Source organism: Apus apus, chromosome 16 (genome assembly GCF_020740795.1).
Source record: "Apus apus isolate bApuApu2 chromosome 16, bApuApu2.pri.cur, whole genome shotgun sequence".
Lineage (NCBI taxonomy): Eukaryota > Metazoa > Chordata > Aves > Apodiformes > Apodidae > Apus > Apus apus.
The window spans coordinates 6,922,008-6,942,067 of record NC_067297.1 but is presented as its reverse complement, the minus strand read 5'-3'; the positions used below and the strand labels follow the sequence as shown (position 1 = coordinate 6,942,067).

Genomic DNA, 20,060 nt, shown 5'->3' with positions numbered 1-20,060 from the left:
TTAACAGGGCAACTCAAACAGTTTGAACTTGGTACCAAGTGTAGTACAGAACAATTACGATTTTCATTTCAAGTAGACTGGCTTCAGCCTGTAAGAGTTGTAGCCTGTATTGGCACACTGTGATACCTCTGTGTTTTCATAGTGTGTTCATTTCTTGTTTGAGTCACATATGGAGAGGGTTTAATGGTTACTCACTTGGGATGGATTCTAAATGCAGTGTAAAATTCTGTCACCAGTAGTTAAATTGATAGACTTCCTTAAAACAGAAAATTGTTCCAATAGGAGTGTTGTCTTTTACAGAGGCTTGTCGGTTTTGTTGTGGTGTTGGGTTGGTGGTTTTTTTTGCAAAGTTTACAGACAGATTCTCTGTAAACTCTAGCTGAGGTGGGCAGTGATGGATGGTGGTGACTCATCTGTGCAGAGATAAGTTATTTTTCCTTCGCTTCAGTCTCAGTCCTCATCCCAGTATATACTCCAGGGTACCTAAAAGGAAACTTGCTATAGGATTGTACATGATGAGAAATGTTTTGCAGGTCTTGCTTGCCATATTTTATGTAGGTCAACAAGGAGGAAGGAATAGAAAGGTTTGCCTTGCTTTTCAGGGGCAGCTGACTTTGAAACCTGTTGAATAAACATTGCTTCATTGTAATTATGTTCCCTTGCTATTCTCAGTTCTTGCTACCTATTTTCCAGATCAGTCTGTTCTTTATGGTAGATCTGTGTCATAGCCATGCAGAGCTGCTGGACCTCATTGCTAAAGCAGTCCTACTAGTTAGTGATTCACAGTCTTGTCCTGTGATAAGCTCACCTTGCTGCATAGATGCTGCATAAAATAAAGCATTAGCACAATTCTTAAGGGTTATTCCTTTCTTGTTACTTTTGTGCAGGTAGTAAGCCTTGAACAGCTTGGCCTTTGTAAGATGTTGTTCATGGCACAACCTCTGTTTCCTTTCACATAACTGAGTGGCATAAGGTTTAAAAAAAAACAACACACAAAACAACAAGAACAACTCCAGACTGTTTTTAAGAGGTATTGAACTAGCTGAACAGTTAAAGCAGCAGATTTTCCCCCAATAGCATGTTTTACCAGCAGGTACCCGTGGTGAGGGATTGTCATGCCATGCATTAAACAGCAGCAATTAGGCAAAATCTTTTGGGCTTTTATCTTGGTGCTGCTGCTGCAGCAGGGCTGTGGCAAACATGTAGAGGGCATGGTTATGCTTTTGTTTTGCATTATATTGCTAGAATGTGGATTTAATAAAACAGTGCTCAGTTGGGTAGGAGTCTGCAAACCTTTGTAGGAGGTAAGTTGTATCCCTGAACATCACTGAGTGTCCAGGGTCTCTTGTTGTTTTAGTGTTATGTTACTGTTCATTTGTAGGCCAGATGTGGTTTTCTTCAAGTGCTATATCCTTTTAGCTCTCTCTTGACATAGAGGTGACTCGAGTTATGTTTGTAGTTAAGTAGTTACCACAGTATGGCACTGTTTGTCAAGCACTAGATACACTTGTTTTCCACTGATCTATGCATGAGTTATCTGAGCATTGTCTTAAGGTCGAAGATGCATGTCTGCCTTATCTGTAGTTTTACTGTCATTGGTGGGTTTTATCACTTACATTCATGTAGGTATTTATTGTATATTCTTACCCGTTACTTTTGCAGGAATATTTAAATATTGATAACTCTCAGTTCAACCTTGCTTTTCTTAAGTGTATATGACCTTTCTGAATTCTGCCACTAACTCCTTTCATTTGTTAATATAATTCTATCTTACAACATTCTCACTTTGTAGACTGCAAATATTTTTATGGGAGAAGCACTAATGATGTGACTGAAACCCTCCACAGTACCTGTGTACAGCAGTGCTGCTGAGACTCACAGCTCTGCTCTGTGGGGTTTAATTATTCCACCTAATCATCTGAGAGGAATCTTGAGAGTGTTACAGGACCAGCTCTTACTCTGGTGTAATCTGTCTGCTCAGGAATGTGAAGAACAGTTTTGGCTTTGCGTTCTGGTAATTGCCACCATGTTTCTCAAATGGTTGTGCTCTGGCTTCTGAGAATGTCTTGACCTTGCAGCTCTGAGCCCTGCTCTCCGGTCCTTTGCTTCATCTGTGGGGACATTGAGGTAAAACTCTATTTCCAGATGAGACAGGCTAGATTCCCAGCAAAGGTGCAATGGCTATAGCTTATAGCTGTTACTATAGCTGTTACAGCTATAGTAAGGGGAAGCACAATGTTTGTGTGCCTAGACTGTCCTATAAATTGCCCAGTTAAGGGAGATTTACTTTTGTGTCAGGAAAATTTTACCTGGGAACTTGAAGAGTTCTGCTATGTGGAGGGGATATATAACCAATATGAACTGGACAAGAAATTTCAACTGTGATAGTTATATTCCTCTAGCACCTTCCCACCCCAGTAAGGACACTTTGTAGTCTGCATGTCTTTTTCAGTTTTAGGTTATGTAGGTTTGAAGTTTAACCCAAGGAAGCAGTGGGAAAACTTCTGGGAGCAGGAGGAACAATTGTAGTGATACAAGAATATAATTCAGCTCTATATTTACACAGGGTTGAGAATATGAAGCTCTTCTTGAAGTTATAAGGTTGTTGTTCTTCATAACTTCTTGACTTGGCTATATAATTAATTTCCCTGTACAGTTCCTTCTTTTCCCTTTGTGTTCTACCTCTGTCTTAACGGCTAGAGATTGCATGCAAGATGAGTTAGGAAGACAGCTTTCTTTCTGAGTTGTTTCACAGTCTTCCTTCTGAATGAAAAAAATCTGACTCATCTTTGAGGTACTTCGCTTTACCTGGAAATAGTTAATGGACATCCACAACTGTTCCTCCTCTTTATCCTTCTCTTGCATTCTTGAATGTTGAGTCTTCCTCAGTTCATGGAGGGGAGAAGATGGAAGTTGAAGATCATCCTTCTCCACCTTCAGGTGATTTCACCTGTGATTCTCATGGGACTATAAAAGAACTCCAGCAGTCAGCTTCTAGCTCCTTCTTGCCTGAGGCTGACACCCAATAATGGAACTCTATTATAATAACTAGCAGTATTTTCAAAAGACAAGAATTCCAAGTGGCAAATTTTCTTACCAACTTGATATGAATTTGTGGCAAAGTCACAAATGCACAGAAAATGAGACTTATGCATGTGGTTATAATATCTTAAACTAGAACAGCCTATATATACTTGTGTAATAAAGTAGCCTATGAAAAACTAAACAGCAGGAACTCCACTCAAGCACATGGTAATTACAGCAGCTACTAAGGAGATGGAGTGATGTGGAGCTTAAGCAAAAGACAGAACAGGAAGTAAGAAAGTGTCTTTTTCACATTTCAGCATCACTATTGACTTGCTGAATGGCCTTAGGCAAGTTAATTGCATTCATATACTGGGGCTGTAGTGAACTTATTCATGAAGTGTCTGCTGCTTCCACTGCCTTCACTGGAATCGTCACTGGTATTTTCACTGCTGCTGTGGTAGCCAGTGCAGACACAGTGTACGTGACAGATTTGCAAAGCCAGCAAAATTCTGCCAAGGTACCATGTATCACAACTGTTGCTGGCACCACAGTGATAGAAAAATAAAATGTAGTTTCTGTTAAAGATGGATAGTAGTGGCTGGCCCTTGAATGGGGTATTGTGTGAATGGACCGAGGAGATCATGTTGTAGAGAGTATTTTGAAAATACTATGAATTGGTTTGTATTTTTCCTATGTATGTTACACTTCCTGTGTATTTTTATGGTGAAGTTCAACTGTGTTCTTCATGATGCTCAGGATAGATAGGTATAGACAGAAACCAATACAGAACTCAAGACCTGACAAGTTTTATAGCCCAGCTACAAAATTTAGTTATAGCAATTTTTGCTCTCTGGCAATGCAGGATCTTAACCCTCCAGCCGCAGATTGCATTTTCATGTCCAGTATACTTTGCTAACATTTCTGATGATAAAATAGTTAATGTTGGAAAGTGATGGTTTGCAGTTATATTTGTTTCTTTTCGCAGCCTTCCTAGCACTGTTTGCCCCAGCCAGGAAAGGTTGATACTCCTCTTGCCCCACCCTTTCAGTTTGTGTGTATGTTTTTGCATGTCTCATCTAGCATTTTGATTGTACAAGCAGTTCTAATTGTTACTGTAAAATAGAGTGCCTGTTATTACAGAGCATAGCTTGTTATACAGATTCTGCTCAAGGACTGTTTACAAAATGAGAATGTGCCAAGAAAGCCTGCCAGGACTAAAAGCAGGAGTTGGTGGGGAGGTGTTTATCCCACATAACTGTAACTGCCTTAGTGTAGGAATTAGGCACTGCAGTGAAGAAACTCACTCCATCCCTCTGTCCATCCCTGTTGCACTATGTCAGATTTCTGCCGTGCCGTTTACTCGGTTTAGGCTAAGAAGCAGTAACAGTGAAAGCTTAGAGACAGTTCCCTCCTGTTAGCATAAGCGTAACAAATCAGATGATACTTTGAAGAGGGGTGTGATTCAGAAAGTTGTCTTGAGTGCCTAGCTAGTATTACTGTGAAGCACAAGGAAGAGGACCTCAGCTTCTGTCAGAATTTAGAATGGAAATTTCATGTCAAAATCAATTACAAAAAACCTCGTTGCACAAAGTTACAGTTGTCTCTAGTGTCCATCAAAAGTACCGCAGCAAAGTTCTGCTGACAAAGCTACTTGCAAGTTCTGGGAACAGCAGAAAGTTTCAAAACAGCTGAGGCAGAAAAATGGTGTAATGTTGATTTAAATCCCTTGCCAGATTTCCAGAAATAGTGTGTGCATAAGTGAAGGAATTAGTTATAGCTCCAGGTGAGTGTTGAGAAGGCTGTGCCTTTAGAAGTAGGAGGAATGTGGATAACTTTCTCAGAGGCCTACATGACTCATATGCTTTCAAAACTCAACACTAGGCAGACATCTCTTGAATCTTACTTAAAGTGTCTGTCTGGGATACTCTGGCTGTCCCATCTAATGTTGTTTGCCCACAAAAATGCAGGCTAATGCCCCATAATTAAACATGGGAACTGGTTCCCCAGAGAGGTTTTGAAGGGTTCTCTGTCATTGGAGCGTTTCAGGACTTGACTGGACAAAGCTATAACTTGGTCTAAACTCAGCATTGAGCATCAAGCCTCCTTTGAGTAGGATCTGGCCCAGGTGACCTCCCACATTCTTTCAATATAGTTGTTTTGTGTGAATCTTATTAACTGATTTCAAAGTCAGCCAAAAAATGTCTGTCTGCAAAAGAACAGTACATGTTTTTTAGGGACAAAGTTTTTCCAAAACAACTTAATCCATGACAGCTAGCTAGGGGGACTCAGATGGGAAGAATAATGAGCCCATTTGCCTGTTGAACCTGGGAAAGGAGCATGTATGCAAAATACATCTTAATTGGTGGATCTCTGGTTGATTTATTTATTTTATTTCCCCCCCCTCAAGGTGTGGCTTTTTAAAAACACAAAATATATTTTTACTTATAATATGTACTCTCTGTGGTGCCAGCACAGTAAACCATGGAGTCCTCACAACACTAATCAGTTAATCAGTCTTTGAGGGGCTGCTTATAACCACTAATGATGGGGGAGAGAAAAGGGAATAAAAATGAAATGTTTGTGTGATTCTGAATTAATTACAAATTGAGGTACTAGAGATCAGGCTAGGATGTCTTCCTTATAATGCAGTCAAGACAGAAGAGGTACATGCAGTAAAGTGTCTAGCATTTTTTCCACTTTTGCTTGAACAGTATTTATTATTGTTAATAGAGAGCTTTAATCATGGAGCTAATCTGAAAATTAAAATAAACTGGAATGTCAAATAACCTGGGCATTTAAATTGCAGAAGTCACTGATGCTCATTAGTTAGACTGAAGCTGTGGTCATGTTTTGCAGAAAGGCAAGTAAAGAGAATAAAAAATTAAGACTTCTATTTTCTCTGCATTAATTTCTAGTGTGTTTACCTACACAGCTGCTGCAGTCCTATTATCTGACTCATTACTTTGTAAACCACTTGAATGTGAAGGCTGCTATATAAAGCCCTATTTATTTCTATAACCCTGAGTGCTCTTGCACAGGCTTGAAAGCTCCCCCCTTCTCCAGCGTGACAGGGGAATGATGTGACTTAATGTGCCATATACCTCTAACTGTGGATTGGAGAAAAATGACCTTGAGCTGAGAGGCAGGCATTTTACATTGTAAAGCAGACACTTAAATTTACCTGTCAGCTGGAGGGGGGGCAGTCTTACCTCTGCATGGTTAGAAAGCAATGTCAATCCAACTGTTCATTGCTCTGAACCCACTGAGAGCTTGATTGCTGACCCAGCCATTTTCAGGTGATCAGTGTGGCTGTTGATCAGTATGTGGTAAAAAGGAAAGCATTTTTAATTTGGCCTCTCATATGGTTAGTTTCAGCCCTGAATTTTCTGTCTTGATCATGGGGAAAAAAGTCTGTAATAGCATGAGAAGTTACTTGTTTGTTTACGACCAAGCCATGATTAAGGCTTATCTGGAAGGGAATATGCAAAGAGCAATGCTTCCCCTTCATGTCAGGTTCAGTCATGTTTTCACACCTTGCTGCCCCCTTCATGAATATATTTTTGCTTTTGTAGCAGATATTTAGAGCAACTTCATATTCTTTTTTAACTGTAGCCTCAGCAAAGTGTGCGTGCCTGACACAGTGTGACAGTCTGCTGGAGCAGGCTAAGTCTAGGTAGGCAAGACAGAAATAGAGTGGGAGGGGGCCACAGGCTGCAGTCCTCCTGCAGTTACCTGGCATTTCAGTGGCAGAGCTGGGAATAGAGATGAAGTTTCCTGATTCCTAAAGCAGTACCTTTCTTGCTGCGTCACGCTAACAAGCCCACTCCATTTGGAAACATCAGTTCTTGTCCCTCTTGCAGAAGGCCAGGAAAATTATTTAATGAGTTTTGTTTTGAGACCTCTAAAACCACAACCAGCAAATCTGTAATCATGGCTGAGCATTTAATTGCATCTTGTCCTGCTGAGAGCTTAAAAATTATTATCAAGAAAATCATCTCCAAAAACTAATTAAAAATATGAGGGGACAAAAATGAGATCGGGAGAAAGGCCTTAGCTGGAGTGTCCTCAGTGACCTTTAAACATTTCAAAAATTAGAAATCTGCATTCCTTGCAAATGCAGGTTTCTGCTCTCCTTTTGGGGTTACTTTGTGCATTGAATCAGAAGCTGTGCTGGTGATCACTGCAGAGCACAAAAGGCAACTTGCAGATGTGTGAGAGGAGAGAGAAGTGTCAAGGATGACTGAGGTGTTAGTTGTATTGCAGAGTGTCTGGGATTTCTCAAGGAATGGGAAAGTGTGGGTGTTGGGAGTGTGAGATCTAATCCCATTTATTCATTTACTTCCAGGAGAGTGGTTACCTTCAGGGTAGTGCTTGTGTCTAAAACTTAAGACTTGGTAAATGTAAGCATGACTCAGATTTGGGCGGTTCTGCAAGGTTTTGCTTAATAGCTAAATTCTAACAAGCAGGTCCTTTACACATCCTACACACCTGCTTGCTGAAAGCAATGCTGAGATTAAACCTCTGTATTGGCAGTTTTCTGGGTGGCTGGATCCCATTTCCCTGAAACAGTTAAAATTTGGTGCCACTCTCCTCACTGCAGTCTGGACACCTATTTCTAGATCCAGCTTTGATCTCTGATGGCCCATGAGAAGCCATCAGGGCATTGCATGTATGAATGATTAGAAATGGGTATAGGTTGTTGATATTCCTTTTTAGAGTTTTCTATAGGCATGAAGAACCTCCACAGTAAATGTCAGCTTCTGCTTCAAACAATTTATGTGGGTAGCTTTAAGCTCAATTTTTAATTGCATAATATTACCATAAGAAAGCTGCACTGAAATTGAAGACTGTCCTAAACAAAGTGGCTATTGGTTTTGGGATCTTTTCACTATTATAATAGTGATGAGATGTTTTCAAAGAAGCTGTCAGAGTTGCTTTGAGGTAGTGTCTGCTATGGCTTTGTTGTAAAATTTCTCATATGACTTGTGGTTTGTGAATGCAGGCTGTGCCTGTAGGATGGCCAGGCTGCAGTTGGGTGCTGTGCAGTGTTCCCCTATTGCCTCTTGAAAAATGTCTCTGTGCTTCCTGTATTCGTTCTAATCAAGTATCTCATTCATAGCTACAAGCTGGGCCCCAATCTTTCTTCTTTTTACCTTTTTTTTTTTTTTTAAACTTGAGAATAGATTTATTTGCGATTGTGAAATGTGTTTGGAAAAACTAAGGCTTCAGAGATCTACTTCTCTCCAGATCAGGTTTTCTATCTCACATTTTGGTCCAATTCAAGTTATATAAGATGATCCATGTTTCCAGGAAACTTATAATTCTGTGGGCAAAGCTAGTTTTGTGTCACTTCTGCCTGTGATTATCAGATATTTAGTCAGTGCATCATGTTTACATTTAATAGAAACTTTACTGTTTTCTGAAAAAGCTGAAGAGAGTGACTGGCAGAAAGGAAGAGTACACCTTCACTCCATGCCTTCAATGTGGTACCTTCCAGTGCATCCCAATCCAAATGAAGGAGGTTTCTACCTTATGCTGAAATCCGTGAGAATTCAGTACCCAAATACTGTTCCTTGAAAACCTGGGCTGTAAGGCCCATTTTTTGTTGAAGAAAACCTTCTGTTCATGCTGCTTCCACTCTGGCTTGACATTTATTTGACATTGAAAACAACAAATTTTTTCTTCGATGCTTGGGAGTTACTTGAATTGCTTGACAGCAGCATAGTGACTGTAATTGAGACAGATGAGAGGTACTGGGCTGCCTTTGGGTGTGTGTGGCAGCTTTCATGAAATGGAGAGAGGATTTGAAACACACTTTAGACTTTGGAAACTCTAGCAGGAACTAATTAGCAATTTGAGGACACAAAAAGAATTGGAGGAAGTGTTTGGGATGGTGTATAATAAATTATTTAATAACATGAGGGAGTCTTTCCATATGGCACTTGCTTATAAAATGCTTGTAAAGACAAGATTGCAGGATTCTGGCTGTAATGAACCAAACATGCTTCCAATATGAATTGTGGTGATTAGGATTCACTCGCCTTTCAATTCTCAGAGACTGGACCTGCTACCTTCTTCTCAGATTGGATTCTAGTAACTTTTCCCCAAAAGAGGTTAGTTGTTTGTATCCAAGTATTTCCTTCTTACTGGGAAGTACTTTGAAGTGTTTGATGTTTCTGTGAGGGTAGATGCACTGGAGAATAGACAGATTTATTCATCCTCCTTCTTTGAGGAATTCAAGCTGTGGAGTTCTGCTGCCCTTCACTGCCTTAAGCAGACAGGCTTCTAACAAGCAACTGAAAGTGTATGAGTACTCAAATACCTGTGTAATGGCTTATGACCATTTATGAGACTTTATATAAAAATCATGATGAGAAGTGAAGCATGACTAACCCAGAAAGAAGCTTTCAAATTGGTTTCCAAGTCTAGTTAAGTGTGTGTGAGTTCTAAATGATGTTGTTTTGTTTCTTGAAGTTGTTTTTCCCTTGGCACCAAAGATAAAACTCAGGCTGTGAAGGGGAGAACCTGACAAGTGCCAGCCTGAGTGGAAATACTGTTTGTTGATCCTTGTCTGTCGCTGCTCTAAGCAGTGCCCATTGCTGATACATCCAAATGCTGCAGTGTGCAGCTTTCACACCAGAGCAGAAAGTCCCTCAGCAGCTGCACAGTGTTTTGAAGCTCAGTCAGTCCCACATAGCCCCCCATAGTCCCACACCTGACGAAGCAATCCTGTTCTGTAAGTTCCCGAGTGATGGAGGACTTGGTTTAGCCTTGCTTGTTAAGATTCAGTGCTAGCACCCCCATGTGTAAAGGCAGAGAAGGGCTGATCCCACAAGGTGCTGTGGGTCTTCCCACACCCTGACTCACCACAGGCCTGGTGTGGAGAGAAGCAGCAGCATCCATAGAGGTCTGGAGGAGCATGGCCACTGCATCTAGGCAGAGCAGCAGCCCCTTGTTGCAGCCACCCTGTGGCACCAGCCTGGCTGCTGCCTTCCCTTCACTGCCAGCTCTGCAGGGCCACCTCAACAGTGGTGAGTGCAGAGCTCTCCAGTCTGACAGCTGGTTCCCATCTCCTGCTGGATCTTACAGCCTTGCACACTCCAGAGCCCTGTGTGAGCTTTCATTTACCAGCCTACTCTGTCCACTGAACGTCTTGAGCCGGGGAGGGCACATATCCAGTGCATTTCATACAGTCTGTCTTGGAGATAGGAAAAGAAACTTAGGAGGTCTTCAGAGATGAGAAAGTTTTTCCTGCTTTTGTGGCGTAACTTGATACTTTAATATCTGAGAGGGTGTGGATATTTCAACTAAATGAGCATTACCACGTAGGTTTTTTATTTTGCGTTGCAGCTGCCTTCTGTAGTGTTTCTCACCCTTTTCTGTGCTTCCCTACTTGCTGACGTTTTCCTACAGCAAGTTTATAAAGCTGTTCAACATCTAAACAGTTCTAAATAATGTCAGAATCTTTTTAATAAGTTTAAGTGGCATCTGGAGCCAAGGACCAATGCACAGTTCTTTTTGCAGTCTGCTTTTCTCTGCAGACAGGTTTCTAGTACTGAGCTGGAAGGAAACTTAAAAGCTCTTTAGTTTCCTGGAGTCAAAGCAGCTGATTGGCATCTGGAACCGCAAAGCTGAGTTTTACAGGAGCTTGAGGCCAAAAAAGGGCAATTTGGAACACATGATCCTTAGTTAAATGCACACAAAAGACCAGAGGAAAGAAAATGGTTAGGTCCAGGCAGCCACAAGTCAAAGGAAGGAGTCCCTTAACAATGCTCTTGATTTTTCCATGGTGACTCTAGTTCTGAGGCATTTTTGTGTTATGAGGCTGTTTGGACTTGTTGATAAGATACTAGCAGCAACACATTGTACTTCGTTACTGGACATAGCTGTGGTGTGATACATTTTTTTATGAGCTTTCCTTCAGGGAATCACTCAGTATCTCTAATAAACACATTTTATACAGTAAGTGCAAATCTTCTGACTGTTGGGCTGGACAATTGCACCTGAGTTAGCAAGGGCAGTGAAGAGAGTTTGTCTGAGATCTCAGGTCTGTTCAGCTGCATCACATGGCAGCTATGATCAGAGAAGCAATAGATTGCTTTACTGAGCTCCAGGTGTTTTTTGTTAAGGAAACCCACCTGGGTTTGTTTGGGTTTTTTTTCAGTTTAAGGAGAAGTCCCCAAAAGCACACATGTTCTGGCATGCGTATGGGAATTTACAGTTGTAAAAACACATTTGTTTATATAATGTGAAAAATAATAATTTTCCTCGAGTTCAGCTTTGCTAGCCATCTCTCTGTTCCTTTTGTTCCTTTGGGAAGGCTTAGCTCAATGGAAAAGGCTCGCAATATGCTCCAAAAAGCAGTGAATTCAAGTCTTATGAATGCAGAGAGTAAGCAAGTTCCAGCCTAGAGATTCCTCCATTTAAAAAGCTTTCCTCCTTACGGAGAGGTCCGTTTTCACACCTGCTTGGATCAAAGGCTTTTTGTAGTGTCACCTCATTACTGTGTCTTTCTAGAGTTGCAAATGGGGAGCGATCTTTGCCTTTGCTATGGATTTGGATTAATGTGGTGTCCCCACATGTTCTGGTCTTGTGCTTACAGCTCTGAGGACAGTAAGTAGACACCTCCCTCAGCTTCTGCATTTTCTGCTGGTGTAAATGGCCCGAATGCAGGAAGCCAGAGAAGTCAGACAGGCTGGGCAAGGCTCTTATTTCTAGAGTGGATTGTGCAGTCCTTGCAATTGTTATCTCTGGCTGAAAGGGAGAGGTGACAAGATAGAGCACAAGGAGAGACCCCTCAGGGCATGTGAGCGATCACCAAGTGGTACCATCTGGGTCCTTTCAGAGAGGAGAAAGAAAACAAGTCAGTCATGTGTAATTCTGGGCCCTCAAAGAGGCAGAAACAGACGTCAGAGGCACCCATGGTCAGCAGTAGCAGCAGCACTGAGATCTAAAAGAGTAAGTATGGACATTTGACCTTGTTCACTGTTCTGTTATTCCTGTTATGTAGCAGACAGCATTTGGAAACTCAGGTTTCTCCTCCTAGGGAAATACAACAGATTGACAACACGCTTGGTATTGATCCTGTTTGCATGGGCCAAATGACTGTCTGTTTAAGAAGTCTCCAGTGCAATGCACATCATTGCTGTGCCCAGTGTCCTTTTGGTATCAGCTGTTAGAGACATGTCCAACCTGAAAGCTTCAAGAAGAAGCTTCCCTGGAGACACAGGCAAGATTGCCCACATCTAGGAGCATTTGTATTGCTGCTTTCCTGGCATATTGATCCACTGTCAGTGAGATCACCAGCCTGATAAGCCTAATCTGTCTTTTGTCTTATAATATTGTAGTTGCTGAGACAAGAGTAAATGACAGCCCCTAAGACTACCACAGTAACAGAATTTCTCCAGACAAGAGAGTGTTGACCCCTAGCTGAGAGTCTCAGGTGCTCCTGAGCTAGCAGGAGTGCAGTACCCTTGCAGGGCTGGCAATGTCACACTGTGAAACCCTGCAGAGCTGGCAGCCCTTTTGTGAGAACTAGTTTCCTATTCACTTGCGTATGTGAGCCAAGATTTTGAACCAAGTCCCATTTTGAGATTTTTGCAGTGGTGATGCAGTGCCTGGAGTGCATTCTGGGGGCAAACCTCATGGTAAGCTGGTTATGGGAAAAGAGGAACCTGTACTTCCAAACAGATCCTGTTTGCTATGTAGCTCATAAAGCAGAGACTCCAGTGAAGGGTTTTTTGTGTGTGAGAGGAGAGACTGTTTTTTAATGTTTGATATTTAGATATAAATTGCATTTCAAAACAGATTTGTTTTTGAAATAACATGATTGTCCTATTCCCTTTAAAATAAATGCATTCAGTCATCACTGTGAAGTAAATAAAAATAGCTTTGAATCAGAGGAACTGGTGAGAGAGCAAGTGTTAACATTTCAGGTACTGTACTTAGTCTCTAACGTCAGATGCAAGTTTTCTGGGACTGGGGTAAAAGGAGCTTTTTACATGAACCATCCATTTTAATCAGTATGGGACGGGGTTTGATATTAACTTTGGGTCCAAAGCATTGTTGCTTGTAACAATGGTGTTTCTCAAAAACATAACAAACACTGCCAAGAGTGACCTTCAAGTGTTGCAATGTGCTGCAGTTCAGCTGCATTCCTCCTCTCCCTTTCAGTGGAGACCTTTATCAACTCTCCCTTCTCCACACCGGCCTGGCTGCCAGGTATGTCCTGCCCTTCAGCAACAGACCTACAGGGACAGCCCATTCCCCTTTTGAACTAGTAGCTTGGGTAGTGCTCTGGTTATCTGCAGCAACATTCAGATCCTTATTAAGTACTGGTCCTCCAGAGCCTTTGCTACTGATTAGTGAGCCGGGGAGAGAAGGTTGTTAACAGAACATCTCCAGTTGCCAAGGGACTTAGCTGCTGCATATGCTTGAAAAAAAAGCCTTTGTTATTGGGTAGTGTGTCAAATGCTGTTGGGAGAAACCCTGCTTGCAAGTCCTTTGGAAAGGGGAAACTGTATTAGCTTTAAAATGTCTGCTCACAGGCAACAGAAGTGCTTGAACTCACACAAGGTCAAAATGGGTTGTGTTTCATTGAGCCATCTCCTGGTTGAATTGCATATTCTTTCGATATGAAGTGGAATATAACCAACTTCTTACAAAGCACTCTCTGTAAGAGAAGTAACTTTGATGACAGCTTGTGGAGCTTGAGAAGTGCAAAGAATAATAGAAATAAGAAAAGGCAGTTTGCTTTCCCAGGCATCCTTATTTCTCCTGCACTTCCTTGCCCCTCTTATTTTATTTCCTTGCTGCCTGTCTGCCTTCACTGCAGTCAGCTTAGTTCTTTGTGTTGTGTTTTTGCATAACTCCAAGCTTGATAGTGCTGGTAACATTCCTGTTACATCCTTTGGAGTGGGGGGTTGCTTGCTTCCCTTTTTAACTAGCGTGCCATGGCTTCTTTCATTGTGGGAGTATGTGGTAAGATGGGAAGAGTTTACATAATTTTAGAAATGTGTGTGACTTAGTAGATTAGTTAGAAAGGTCACACACTATGCTGTTCATTTTCTAAATAGCAGAACTCATCTTAAACATTCCCTCAAGCCTGATTTGAGTCTCATGTGTCCCATATTATTCTGGTTGTTCTTTTCAATACTATTCAAAGGCTGTTCTTGCTATCTTCAGAGCTCCAGCTGAGTGGTGACTGCTGCAGTCATGATTGAGTCTCTGCAGTAAGTGTAATACCTGTCCTGACTTGTGTGGTACCTTGAGGTGAAAGCTATAGGGACTATTCAGAACTTTCCACCTATTATTTCTTCTTCATTGCAGAAGTTTGCTATTGCTTCTGTTGTATGACACTCAGTATTCTACATGTATCTGCATCGAGCTGCATTCTCCATCGATTATGCCAAGCATTTGGCTCTGTTGGAGCTGGCTGCGTTTTGCTACTGTTAAGCCTTTCAATTAGAAGCATCTTGCAAGTTTATGTTGGCATTCAAGCTGCTTTGTGCACCGGGTGCTGAAGCCCAGCATACAGATGGAATGGAGCCGTTGGGTCGTGTTTTTAAGGATCTGATTACTGTTTTTGTAAAAGTAACCAGCTGTCTCCCCCCTGCCTTCTACGGGGTTTTTCATGCAACCTACTATAAAACCATACTGTGGGGTGAGGAGTTCCTGAAAGGGGAGGAATTGCTGGACTGATTTGCTGCTTACATGGTCTGCAAACGTTTCTGTAGCAAATAATTCCAAATTCTGGTTTACAACTGTTTAACTTGCAAACAATGAACTACACAGACTGTAATGAAGTTACCAGCCAGTTGTCAGCAGAGGGCAGGAGTCAAGATCCATGGAGCTTTTCTTTCCTGCAGAATCAAATTGTTCCTTTCTTTACCTGATTCTTTAGTTTTATTCTTTCTCTCTCTTTTTTTTTTTTTTTTTTCCCCCCCTCCTGTTTCGTAGATTTCTAGTTCCTCTTACTCTGCTAGTGCATGACCTTGCAGGGAAGTTGCGGTTCGGGCTCCTCTCGCTCCCTCTGCCGGCTGCTGTCACTTCTGCTCTGGGCTGGCCGCACAGCGGAGGGCCACGTTAGCAAGTGCAGCGGCTTGGTTCAAGCTCTTGTACTTCCATTCCTGGTCAGCACACCTTTGGTGTGGTCCTGGAATGCATCTCTTGGTTTAGTTTCATCCCAAAAGGGAGTCCCAGTGGTGCTGCCACTTCTCTGTATTTGGAGTCAAAGCACAGTAAGTGGGAAATTCTCTTCAAAAGTGGTCTGAATAAAAACACTAATGTGAATGTGCTGTGGGCACTATAAGAATGAGGAGCTATCAGAGTTTGGTTTAGGGATTTTTATTTTTTTTTTCCTGGGGTTAAGAGTCTTTTCATTTTTCCTACAGTGTTGCCAGCTTCCTTCTAGCTTCATATGAAATGTGGCTCTCTCTTCAAACAGCAACCCAGAGTTTTTCGTATGGGTAGAAAATGAAGTAACACATTTCTGCTACAGCAGAACTCTCATCTGACAGTATCCAAGTGTGTATGACTTCCCATGCCTGTAGGGGGGAGAATAAATCCTAAATGGGATGGATAGTGAAGGGGAAGAGATTTGGCAACATTGCTCTAAAGAGAGTTGTCTGAATTTGGGATTAAGCTGGCATATCAGAGATAGGCACCTGGTGCAGTGTTTTATGTTATTGCCAGAATGTAGCTAAGTATAGGCACAGGATCAGCATTGCCAAGATGAAAGCAAATAGGTTTGTGGAGGAGATAATCCAGGAACTGCTGCATCATTCTCAGCACAGGGACTGAGGGTTGAATGGATTGAGATGGATAATAACCCCCAGTTAATTCCTCAGGTGTTTTCCATTCAGGATTGAAATTGTTGTCTGTGCTGTCACTGCTCTGTGGGCAAATAAAGGATAAATCACTTGGCACCTCCTGGTAGTGTGAACTTCACGCAGAACAAATCCAGTTGCCAGTTTTGAGCAAATCTGCTGCAAAGAAACTCATCTTCCTTTTTTCACAAAGATGAGACTACTGCATGTTGGTGAAGATGAGTCTAATGTGGACTTTGTGTACACATTTATGCCATTAGCTGGGGGGAGTGCTTAGATGCTGTAAAATGTCTGACACAATGACATCAGTGTCCAAGGCAAAAGCTAATACAGTGATCTTGTTTACTACTTTCTGCAAGGAAAAAAAAAAAAAGGCAATAAATGACTTATCCTCATGCTTTTCCAGGAGGAAATGGTGTAGATTGCAACTCAGCACAAATCCGTAACCGTTGGAGAAGTCTCATTCTGAGAGAAATTCTCTTTTTAAGGGCAGTGCTGAACCTGGGCTTTAATTAAAATGGCCTTTTAAAGAAAAAGAAAAACAGTGGATGCTTTTCTCGTTTGATGTATTACCTTATCACTAATGACCCTCTTTTCTCATTTCCATTTTAAAAATGGAAATAAGCAATTAGCTGCATATTGTACAAAAGTAGCATTACCTGAAAAAATAATTAAGATCATCTTGAAATTAAGGAAATAGGTTTTGAAGAGAAGCAGGTGCTTAATGGAGGTGAGACCAGCTGTGCTTCCCAGGAACATGCTTCGAGCGCTTCATGGGAAAATGTGCAAGGCCTCCACACAACACTGGAAGGATATTTATAATAATTCAGACAAATTGCATCCTATAAATAGCAGAGCTGGATTCATTAGGACAGGAGGCAGATGGAGAAAATATAAAACTTATTTGTTTCTTTTTAAAGGACTATAATGCTTATGAAATGTGTCAGCTTGCTGTCAAGGAGGGAAAAACCCTCCGGTTCAGCAGGAACTTTCTCACTGTTAGGTTCTCATCTCTGCTAATGAGCAGCCATCCAGGGAGGAACATTTGTAATACTTCACTTTAGCAACTCCTGCTGCCTTTTTCTGGCACAGCCAGGCTGACAGAGACGTGCTGCAGTGCTGGAAGCCTGCAGCAGGTGAGGGGAAGGGGGAGATGCGAGGGAGGGCAGAGCCATGCATGGCGTGTAGCACTTGGTAACTCTGTTTGAAACAGATGCTCATGGGGCAGAGGCATAAATGGAGTTGGACAGGGGGATGTGTAGCATGAGGTGGGATTCATCCACCAAACTGGCTAAGGGGTTATGCCTTAAAGGAGAAATGTACTAATAATTGATAGAGGAAATGCTCTGCATTATTGAAGAGAGAAGGTGAAGACATTTTTTAAATGCTCTTATAAATAAGTAGGAAAAAGGAGAGGCTTTCGTGCATGAAGGACAGTCATGACAGAAGGGTGGGAGGTGTGTGACTGGAATGAAGCTCTGCCCACAGGAGGGAAGCAGCAGAGGTGAGAGGGTTGTTGCATCTTAGTATTCGTAGACAATGAGGTGCTGTGAAAAAGGAAGTGTCCAACCAAAAGGGAACATACAGACTGACAGAAGGGGCACATTGTAGACTGCACTTATAAAATGGGAGGGTGAATGTGTGGGGCTGTTTTCAAGGATGTTGAAATTACAATTTGGCACTTTAAAACAAAGCTATCAGAGAGGACTGTCTGAACAAGTGCATACTATTCAACCACAGGCCAGTCTGAACTCAAATACAGAAGCAGTGAATGTTGTGTATTAATATTATCTGTTAATGAACCTGCCTTCGTATCTTTTTTGCTGGTCTGCTGTACATTTCAGCAAAGCTTCCTTAAAATAATAGTGTCAGCAAGCTATCCTCAGAGGTTTTTTTAAGTATTAGTGTTCAGGAAAGGAATACCGTTCACTTAATCAGGTAGCAGTGTATTTTCTTGAGGAGTTCTTAGATTGCTAATTCACCTTCTGAAGTGGTAGAGGAAGGTGATATGAAGGTCATCTTGGAGTCAGGTAATCACAAACGTGTTTGAGGACTGGAGAACATCTCTACAAGTGTTCATGCTTTATATATTAAGTTACTACAGTTTTTCTCAGCATTCAATATAGAGGTCAGTGATCCCAATGCAAGGAGAGGACATTGGAGAAGAGGAAAGTAAGTGGTAGGGATGCCTTTGGGGATTGCCATCTGCTATGGCATGCACATATCTGTGGGGTGTCATGTAGCAAGCAAGTGGTGGCATTAAAACCAATCACAGACGTGGAACAGATTAACTGTCCAGTCCTTTGAGAAGAATGCAAGCGTGCTGGGATGTGTGTGAGAAGTTGAGCAGGGAAAGTATGAACTAGCATGTGGGAGCTCATGGATGCTCATGCATAGATCAGTTTTTTGGTATGGAGCAAAGAAACCTTTGGCTGATGAAATGTTTTCTTGCTTTCAGTGGGATAAATAAGCTCTGTATATCCAGGGGGTGTTAATGTGGTCTGTGTTTGTGAGTAGTGTTATATCAAAATATTTAACAACTTGGAATGATGCAGTTCTTGCCTAAAACCTCCTTTCTTTACCCAATATTTGAACTGGAGTCAGCACCCCTCCCTACCAGTTGGGGATTCTGGTCACTTTGACATCTTGCACCTTTCTTTTGTCAGCTAAGTGTGAGAAGGGGGTGGTTGATGTGATTGAGTAGCTAACTGTCTTTGGTCCTGTTGCTGTGTCTGTAAAGGCACTGAGATTAAGATAGATTTGATGTAAACAGGAGTGCCAGTGAATTTGCAAATCCAGTCTACAGATGCATGTTAAGAATTGTTGCAGACAAAAAATTGTCCCTTGTCACCTTGTTATTACACATGTACTCGGCCTGCTGGGCCGTACAGAGCATGGCACAGATTTCAGAAAGAATTGTCAACCTGAAAACAAGCAAAGGGACTTCAGCCCAGGCAGGTGTCCTGTACAGGAGTTTCTATGTCTACCATTTTCAACAACTATGGATAAGACGTCCCAAAAATGGCAGAAGTCCTTCTTTCTGAGGTGTAGCTTTCTCTGGGCTGTACTCATATGTGATTAATTAAGGCACGTTATATATTTTTTCATACATTGCCTTCTCTGCTTCTCTTGCTTCTGTTCTCCTCTTCCCCCACCTGCAGGCTTTGAATTACTTTACCAACCAGATGTGGTCCGACTGTACCTCTCCATCCTCACCGAAAGTCAGAACTTCAACACTCTGGAAGCTGCAGCAGGGGCTTTGCAGAATCTCAGTGCTGGCAACTGGATGGTGAGTGCAGTCTTCTCTTTAGTGTCTTTTGTTTCCCTTGTGTAAGTAAAGAACAAAGCTATGTCCCATTTTAAGTGCGCTGTTACTTTGTGTGTTTTCATCTCCTTTAAAAAGGAAGGAGATGGAAACTTGGAAACTCCAAAGAAATTATTTTCCTCTTTTTTGCCCACATAAGATGTTTTCAATTTTCTGGACAGGTGGTATTTACATATTGGAAGTGTCACTGATCTCATGACAATTTAGCCATGAGCAGTTAGTAAACCATTTAACCATTGCTGCATCCTTTCAGAAAAGCCTGTTGTTTAGATGGTTAAGTGTCTTGAATACTTAATTCTTTGGATTGTCAGACTGCTCAGGAAACTGCACTCCAGAGTGTCCTCTGATCCCCCCCCTGAAGCTTCCCCAGCACCAGCCAGGCAGCTCTCAGAGGCTAGCCTGACCACTTCTAAAGCCACATGGCAAAGTGGGACTGAGGATCAGCAGGGTGGTGTTTCACAGCTGTCTTGAATACAATTTATTTTAAAGTCAATAATGAAGCAGAATAAAAGCATTAAATTGGAGGTGAGGCAAAATAATAAATACTTTGGATGCTATGCTTTTACTTCCAAATGACCTCTTTTTTCCTAATCCAGAGGAATGTGTTTTCACACTGAGGTGTGTACAGTACAGATGCTGGCGGGTGATGCTTCTTGCTTCTATTTCTGTCCTCTTTCCCCAGCAGCTTGGTGAGCTGTAGGATGAACTTCCACATCCTTTCTTCCCTGGTACTTGATGAATGATGAGTTAAGTTATAGGTGCATCAGCACACGCAACTTAACTAGTCTTTGCAGGAAAAAAATTAAATTACAGCACTGAAAAGAAAAGCCGGGGGCAACGAAAGGGCAGGTATGTGAACTCAATACTTTGTGTTGTCTTTT

At 41.8% G+C, this 20,060-nt stretch overlaps 1 protein-coding gene across 12 annotated transcripts in view; it reads left to right on the top strand.

Moving 5' to 3' along the window:
- ARVCF (ARVCF delta catenin family member) overlaps positions 1-20,060 on the top strand; it is a 249,036-nt gene that overhangs the window by 212,948 nt on the left and 16,028 nt on the right. For all 12 annotated transcript variants that reach the window (XM_051634294.1, XM_051634300.1, XM_051634301.1 and 9 more), the window contains one exon: positions 19,016-19,143. In XM_051634294.1, the coding sequence (XP_051490254.1) occupies positions 19,016-19,143 (128 nt within the window). The remainder of the gene's footprint in view (positions 1-19,015; positions 19,144-20,060) is intronic.